Source organism: Sorghum bicolor, chromosome 10, assembly GCF_000003195.3.
Source record: "Sorghum bicolor cultivar BTx623 chromosome 10, Sorghum_bicolor_NCBIv3, whole genome shotgun sequence".
NCBI lineage: Eukaryota > Viridiplantae > Streptophyta > Magnoliopsida > Poales > Poaceae > Sorghum > Sorghum bicolor.
Window position 1 is genome coordinate 305,927 of NC_012879.2, and position 9,038 is coordinate 314,964.

The 9,038-nt window shown below is 44.4% G+C and overlaps 1 protein-coding gene across 1 annotated transcript; it reads left to right on the plus strand.

Annotated features, from left to right (window-relative positions):
• Positions 6,308 to 8,432, plus strand: LOC8067884 (scarecrow-like protein 6). The gene has a single exon (XM_002436283.2). It carries the CDS (start codon positions 6,598 to 6,600, stop codon positions 8,143 to 8,145), a length of 1,548 nt encoding a protein of 515 aa, XP_002436328.1. The 5' UTR covers positions 6,308 to 6,597; the 3' UTR covers positions 8,146 to 8,432.

Genomic DNA, 9,038 nt, shown 5'->3' on the forward strand with positions numbered 1-9,038 from the left:
CTACGTACTAGGCCCGCCGCGCGCTTCCCTTAATTTCAGCTGCCTACTGATAGATCGACCTTAGCTTGTTGTGTACAGGCAGCAGTCATATATATATCAATGTGCCTATGTGTGTACGTGCTGCATGATCTATAGCTATCAATGTGCCTATGTGTGTACGTGCTGCAGGATCTATAGCTAGTCGGTATCTATCTAGTATGTATACGCCGTCATGTATATGTACACGTCGTCATGTATGTTGTGTATGCTCTCAGTATACGTGTTTTTATTATTATTAGCAAATATACTCGTGCTTTGCAATAGAACATCGCACAACTTTGCGTATTTACTTATAAGACGATTATGGATTGAAGAGTATTCAATGTTTGCGTTATCTGTTTCAATTAGGGTCTGTTTGATTTCTCCTGCTAAATTTTAGCTAGCTAAAACTATTTTAACTACTTTTGGGTGACTAATGAAACTAAACTATTTTAGCTTATTTTTAGTCAATATGTTTAGAAATTTAACTATTAAAGTGACTAATAAAGTTTAATTGACTAAAATTTAGTATTCTTTGGGCGACCATGCATGCTGAAGAACAGTGAGGGGCGTTGGAATTGACTAGAGTTTTAAGAAACATAGTCTCCCTCGTCCCAAAATAAGTGCACTTTTAGGTATGTCGTGGGCTTTTTTTATTACTTTGTCCTACTTTCAAAGTGCAATCATCATCATATGTTGAAATAGCTTTTGATACGGACAAATATGTAATTTTAAGTAAAATTGATCTCCTCTGAGAATCCTTAGGCCAGTTTTAATGGAAAATTTTATAGCGTTGTTTTTAAGAATGTCACCTCAAATAAAATGCATGAAACTTCAATAAAACAACAAATTTCAATGCAGAGTTTCATTCTATAGTTTTATAAACATTTAATTCCATGACCCATTACGAGTTGGTAACTGTGTCAGGAGAGTTTCATCCTCCATAAAACTTATTTATTCTCTCTCTCCCTTCTTAAATACGGTGTCACGCCATAAAAAATGTGAATAAAACTTAGATGAAACTCTCGTTGAAACTAGCCTTAGAAGTGCATTTTTTTTGAGATAGAGGGATTAGAGTAGGTTAACTAGTCTAGCAAACCATCAGTGGGCCGGGATAGATAGGCCGGTCTATTGTGGTGTGCTGGGCCTCAGTGGGCTACTAGGTGGGTAGACACAATCGCCTGCTTCCTTATGCCATGGGCCCTTGCAACCTTGGGTGTGCTTGATTGTGGCCAGTAATTAAGCAGAAGACATCCCTAACCTTATACACTGTGGCATGCTAGCTATATATATATGGGGTCTTGTAAGAGCAAGGTTAATAATAGAACCAAGTATTTGGCTATAAGCCAAGTGATTAGAGCCAAGTTATATAGTAAGTTGTCTTATACTTGTCTCTAAGACCAGTCTCAATGCATAGTTTCATAACACAGTTACTAAGATTATAAACTAGGTAACCGAGCCATATGAGTTTCATGGGGGTGAAACTCCTCTCTCATACGATAAAACTCCTTCATTTAATGATCCTGCCAAGTCAGCAATTTTACTTATGTGGCACCTTATTTAATGTGCATGACACTCTCATGAAACATGCATTGAGACTGGCCTAAAGCACCTTCTCTTTCCTATTTCTTCTCACAACACTTGTTATTTGGACCCACCACTACCTATGCATCTGTGCCTAGCTTGGTGCTTATTGAGTTGCATGCACCGATCAGTTCAACTCAAAAGCGTGCATGCAACTCAATATTCTAATAGTGCTTACATGAGAGCCAAGCTATCATCTCTCTCCTCTCTTCTCTCCTCTATATCAGCATTAACTTAGCTATAAGCCTATTATTGTACCTGCTCTAAGCAGGTAAGCTATATCTTCGTAGAAACATGGTGGCGTTGGTAGTGGAGGCTGCAGGTTGACGATCCTTGGAGCGAGTGGTGGTGTGTTCATGACCATCGATCTGCGCGCGGTTCACATATATATATTGGAGGATGCTCTACTAAAATAGGGTACGTAGAACACGCACGCCGTTAAGTTGTTGCTAGCTAGATGGACGTTGCGTCATTAGCATCGAACGCCGTGACCGCTGTCTTTGCATTGGTCCTGCAGCAGGCCGCCCTCTATGTCCTCTCTCGGGCTTCTCTGTCTACAGTCTCCACCCACCAGTGCGGTGCTTCTGCTGCCCGCCTTCGCCTCTGTCACTAGCTAGCGTGCGTATGTAGGAGCAAACACGGAAACTCACTATGACGAAGAAGGCTAATGCATGCACAACACATCACCACACATATATGATGATTTGGACCCTAGGGGTTGGCGCTAGGACTCATGGCTTCGAGGTTGGAGCCAGCAATGGATCTTGGTGCCGAGCTTCGATTCAAAAACCACAGTCCAATTTCCTGCCCAGGCCTCCTTGCATTGTTCCTCCTCCCTCTCGGTCGTCGGTGGGGAGGCGTAGGGGACGACATAAGGGCCGTGGCCCTAAGGTTGCCCGACCCCACCAGGCCGCTGTTGAGAGGTTGGGTGCCGCCCTCGCTGTCGGTGGTCAAGGAGGCCATCAAAGCTCCTGGTGGTGACAAGGGTGGCGAACAGCAACAACGAGGGGGGCCGAGGAGGCAAGGACAAGGCGCGGTGGAGTCGGCGGCGGCCGGGGTCACAACGGAGGTGGCACGGGCGGACTGGAGGTGGTGGTGCGGTCGTTGGCCGACAGACGACATGATTTAAGACAGAGAGAGTCGAGAGAAAGAGGACGAGAAAAAGGGTGCACGGTTTAGGTTCGGACCTTGGCGCTAAGATCTATGGCTCCGAGGTCGGAGCCATAGATCTTGGCTCCAAGCTCGGCGTCGAGATCTATGGCTCCAACCTCGCAGCCGAGATCTGTGGCTCCGACTTTGGAGCCAAGACATGTTTAGAGCTCTTGTATCAAGTTATCCTTTTGTACAAGCTAGTGTTTTCCTTGATATGTATTAGATATGACACACTCTCTTGAGTGCCTTTCTAAAAAAATGGACTTCCAATGCAAATATATTTGTGGATATATGTACTACTATTAAAAATGAAAATTTATAAATATGATTACTCCATAAAAGAACATGCATATGGATTTTATGAGATTAATTATATGTGAATTTATGAGATGATTTGAACATGGATTTATAAGACTATTTGTATGTTGGTTTACAATATAACTTGCACGTGAATTTATGTCTTTAGAAAATCTATTATATATAAATTACACAACCCAATAGGAAAAAAATTTAAATGAAAAATGTATTCAAGAACGGATGGTCTCCTCAATCACACATGGAAATGCATTTGTAGATGCAGATTATGTTTCCACCCACTCTGTAGATGAATTTCTATAGATGTCTGGCAATGTCACTAGCCCGTCCATAAAATTCGAATTTTAAAGACAATTGATGTTCCTCCAAAAAATAATTTTTAGGACAGTTAAAAAATGCCTCTACAATAAAATTTTAATTTCTATAGGTCCTTATAAGACGGTTCACACAACCACCTTTATAAATCAATTTTGACCGGATCGAAGAACAGGTCTGTAGTATACTGTATACTAGCTAGCTCATATGTAGCTAAAATCCTACTGGAAAAATATTTTGCTAAATAGGAGAAAACATCCCTCAAATTTAAAATTAAAGGAAGAAAAATATTGTTGAAAATGATTGGTTCGACACGTGTATAATAAATCCTTGATTTCTATAGGTCCTTGCGAGACGGTTCTCACAACCACCTTTATAAATCAATTTTAATCGGATCTAAGAACCAGTTAGTATACTGTATACTAGCTCATAGAGTCATATGTAGCCAAAATCCTGCTAAAAAATATTTTGCTAAATAGGAAAAAAACATCCCTCAAAATTAAAATTAAAGGGAGAAAAATGTTGATGAAAATGACTGGTTCGACGATTGTTTTGGGATAACGCCACCTGCTCTACTGTCTATCGTATAATATATACTATATATAGTAATAGTTGGGATGCAACTGCATGCACCGGCGTCCTTAACTCAAGACTTTGGCACCAGGCCAGCAGCTCATCTATTACGATGGATGATTAAAGTAATTGAAATATAGGCTAGCTAGCTGATGACCACCTGACTAGACTGTTAGGGAAACGTTAATAATATAGCTGATTGCGGGCTATATATATAGTACCTCTCAGCCAATCTATATAGTGGTTACATCTGAACTATTGATATGTGGCTCACTTGTCACTCATGAAGTTTCTTGATTCTTGTATCCAAGTCAGCTGTAAGCGCCTTCCCCTCTCTTATCCATATTCATATCAGCATACAACCAGCTTGCGTGGAGTAAACAATATATATAACTGGATCATCACACATGCTGCAGCGTATACTATATATTACTTTAATAATGATTCTTCGGTTGTGATGTCAAGGGCAAAGCATGTACATGGAGTATATATTAGCTCAACCCAAACAGGCATGTTGTCAGGTCATCAGTCGTTGTTTCCATAGATACAAATAGCTAGATAGGTGATAATCTATTAGACCTCTACATATATGTATTTCGTAGTTAATATTTTGATTCTATGTTTCTAACACACGCCATGCATTAATATATCAAGTTAGTTTTTGTCTCTCTCCAATATTAATAATGTCAAAAGTGCCTAATTTGATTGAAAAGCATATATAACACTACATTGACACTACGTAAAAAACGATTTTTAAAGACGTCCTCTTTTCAAGCAGAGACGGTTATATTGGAAATTGCCTCTAAAAAACGGCTTTGTGTTTCCAACCTCCGCTAGAAATAATACCCACTATTTTTAGATGCGGTTAGAAAGCCAAACCATTTTTTTTAAAAAAAAAACTACTTCTAAAGGCACTAGTGTTTCTAACCACTTCTAGAAATTGAAGTATTTTTAAAGACGATTGGAAACTCCATTATCTCCAAAAATTGATTTCTAGAGGCAGTAGACGGCTAGCAATGTGCCCCATTTAGCACAAAAAAATCATAACTTTTCTAAATCAAACTAGAAGAAGACAAACTTTATATAAAGTTGTATAGTGCTTGAAGAGATCTACAGCTTGGTTGGTGATTTTTTCGTTTAAAATTATTTATGGTTCAAAAAATATGTTTTAAATCCTCAAATTCTGAAAATCAAAATTTTTTTACCTTTTTTCAAATGACCTTAGGTCACCTAAACCAAAGTTGTAGTAATTGATGAGATTTAAACCTTTTTAGTTCAAACTTTTTCATTTTAAATCATTAAAGGGCTCAAATATTAATCACAAGATTTGTTAAAGTAAATACAAATGGATCGTATGTATAAGCGACTTTACTGCGGACATGCACACTTTGGTTGAGGTAGGCAATTAAATGTGCATTTGGTTGCTTATTTTTTAATAATAGCTGACACACACACTTTAGATGCAAATTGTACTACTCCCCTGTTCCAAATTATATGTTATAATGGCGTAGACGAGTTACTTTAAACAACAGTGTTTATAATGTCTAGTAATTTAGAAATGTTAAGTGTTGCTTAGGTTTATTTTTCATAATATATATAGTATATGCTGGTAATTCGTACAGATTTGGGAACTATTTTAATAATTTTTAAGGTGGGTAATTTTGAAGAAAATGAGATAGATCATCATATGGCTATTATTGTTAATGACGATTGGAATATTACCGAATCGATGATAAGATTTTGGTATACTTTTCAAATATTTTTTCTCTTTTTTGGATTAGCTTGAAAAGCTAAAAGCCTGTAATTAGCAATAAGAAGATGGGTCACAAAGGCAGTCAATTATATCTGTAAATGCATTGTACTGACTTTGCTCGCCTTATAGCTTTATATTTACTATGAGTCCTTGTACAAAACCCTTTAGGTTATGTAAGGTACGTAGCATGGTCAATCAACAACCAACTCATAGACATCCACATCTCCCTAGCTTACGTGATAATAATAATCGTATAAATAAAATATCCTGACAAGTTTTTATTACAACATTTGTCTTCCACACCACCATCAAGCCAAGCCAGCTTATATATACACATGTAATGCGGATTATATATAATCCGGTCAGGAAAATAAACAGAGTGTTTTACCTTGTTCTTTTACGTTATTTTAATTTAATAAAAATATATAAAAGCCTTCTATGATATTGTTATGCTGGTGTTAAATGGCGCTGGATTATGGAATTGAGTTGCGACCATACATAAAAAAAAAAAAAGAGAGAGAGAGGCATGCATGCATGCATGCATTCATTGGCCCGCGCGCGGTCGTGCAAGCAGCAAGCAAGCACCCACACCACACCTCCTAGCAATTTAGCATTAACCCACATTTATTTGGTGCAAGCAGCAAGCAAGCACCCACACCACCCCTCCTAGCAATTTAGCATTAGCAATAGTGACCCATCCTCATCCCTTTTCTTGTCTTGTCTCCCCCACCTCACCTCGCCAATTCCAATTTGCAAGTTGTTGCAGTACCAACAGCAACACCATCCATCACCTCCGACTCCGACTACTCTCAGTCCGATCCTCCCTCCCCCACGCACACCACCCAGCACTCCTCTTCTGATCACGTACGATAAGCGCGCTGCCGCCCATGTCCGAGCTCCAGGACGACGGCGCCGGCGGAAATGGCCAAGACGAAACCGCCCCCGCCGCCGCCTTCGCGTCGCCGGCCAAGCGCCTCCGCAGCAGGTCGCCGGCGTCGGAGCCCACCTCCGTGCTCTACAACCGCAGCCCCAGCCCGCCCACGTCCTCCTCCCTGGCCTCTTCCTCCGCGCCCGAGCCGCCCCCCATCAGCGCCGAGGACTGGGAGTGGGAGGCCGTCCTCGACATGGCCGCGCCACCAGCCGCCGCACGGTCTCAGGACACCACCTCCTTCCTCCGCTGGATCATGGACGCCGACGCCCAAGTTGACGCCTTTGATCCCTTCCTGCCTCCGCCGCCTTGCCAGGAGACCGCCGCCGTCGAGCCCTTCTTGCACCCGCAGCTCCAGCTCCCGCTCCCGCTCCCCGTGGCGCAGGAGGACCTTGACCTTGAGCCAGGGGTGGCGGTGGACGAGCTCCTCGAGGCGGCGCGCCGAGCCGACGCCGGGGACTCCGCTGGCGCGCGCGAGATATTGACGCGGCTCAATCACCGGCGGCTACCCTCGATGTCGCTGCCGGGGCACCCGCACCCTCCTCTCCTCCGCGCCGCCGCTCACCTTCGGGACGCGCTCCTGCGCCTCCTCGTCGCGCTCCCCCTCCCGCACGGCTCCTCCGTCTCGACCCCGCTCGACGTCGCGCTCAAGGTCGCCGCACACAGGGCACTGGCGGACGCGTCGCCGACCGTCCAGTTCGCCAGCTTCACGTCCACGCAGGCGCTCCTCGACGTGCTCGGCGCCGCGCGCCGCGTGCACGTCGTCGACTTGGACGTCGGCTTCGGCGGTCGGTGGGCGCCGCTCATGCAGGAGCTCGCGCTCCAGTGGCGCCGAGCACCCGTCTCGCCGCCGCCGTGCTTCAAGGTGACGGCATTGGTCTCGCCGGGGTCAGCGCACCCCTTGGAGCTCCACCTCACGCACGAGGGCCTGACGCGCTTCGCCGCCGAGCTCGGCATCTCGTTCGAGTTCAACGCCGTCGCCTTCGACCCCTCGGACCCGTTGCCCCCAACGGAGTTGTCCGTCGCGCCCGGCGAGGCCGTCGCCGTTCACCTCCCCATCGGCTCCGGTACTCCGTTGCCGACGACTCTCCGCGTCGTGAAGCAGCTCCGGCCCGCCATCGTGGTGTGCGTCGACGACCACGGATGCCACCGCGGCGACCTGCCGCTGTCGCATCACGCGCTCAACGTCGTGCGCTCCACCGCGGCGTTCCTCGAGTCGCTGGACGCGGCCGGCGCGCCGGCGGACGCGGTGGCGAGGCTGGAGCAGTACGTCCTGCGTCCCAGGGTGGAGCGCCTGTTGCTAGGGGACAGGATGCCTCCATGGCAGACCATGCTTGCGTCCGCCGGATTCGCGCCGGTGCAGCTCAGCAACGCCGCCGAGGCACAGGCCGAGTGCCTTGTCAGCCGCACGCCCACGCCGGGCTTCCATGTGGAGAAGCGGCAGGCGGCGCTTGCACTGCGGTGGCAGGAATCGGAGCTGGTGATGGTGTCGGCGTGGCGGTGCTGAAGATGAACTACTGATTCCGGCATTGGGACTACAGTTCTTGTAAAGATTGAATCCTTTTATTTTCTCATGCAGTAAAATTAGCTAACTTGCTGTTGTCAACACGCATGCAGTCTGTTCATTTTATATATTTAATTATTAATCTGTGATGATATAGCAATTGGCTACTATACTGGATATATGTAACCGTTATTGCCTAGGATAATGTCAGCTCCAAGGAAAGTTTGTACAAAATTAAGTGATCATATTGTAATTAGGTGTCTATTTAACTCTCTCTCTCTCTTCCTCTCCGATAGGAGACCCATTTAGGAACCCAAACCCAAAATGGGTCTCCAACACAATACCTATAGCCTCCAACAGAGTACCTAAACAGAAGACCCATTTTGGGTATCAGGAGAGACATAACCTAAATTTAGGTATCCTCTCTCTTCGAGACCCATTTGCAGAGAGTGTTGTCTTTTAGGTCTTATTGTTGGAGAAGACTAAAAATAGGTATGGAACCTTTTACCTGTAGCACTACCTAAAAGACAAATGGGTCTTGTATTTTGGGTGACGATTGTTGGAGATAGTCTTATCTACGCCTTTTGGGCTTGTAGACATAGGGCCGCTTTTTTAAGAAGCCGTTTTGAAGTAATAAGTAGAAAAGTTGAAGCTGTTTTGATGAAGCCACAAATTATAACTTCTCCAAAACAGCTCTGTCTCTCTAGTGAAGCCTCCGTGAGGAGCCGTGCTAAACACCCCCATAGTCACAGGGATAATCTCCACAATCATTTGGCAAATAATTAAAGGGCAAATATGGACCAGTGATAAAAAAAATACAAAAGGAAGAACATTTAGAAAAGAAGTGATCTGACCAACTTCAAAGGCTAGTTTTTCTTTTGGAGCAAAGCTTCAAA

What these genes read in the sequence shown, in the direction of transcription:
- LOC8067884 (XM_002436283.2), top strand. Translation starts at nt 6,598, where the DNA reads ATGTCCGAGCTCCAGGACGACGGCGCCGGCGGAAATGGCCAAGACGAA.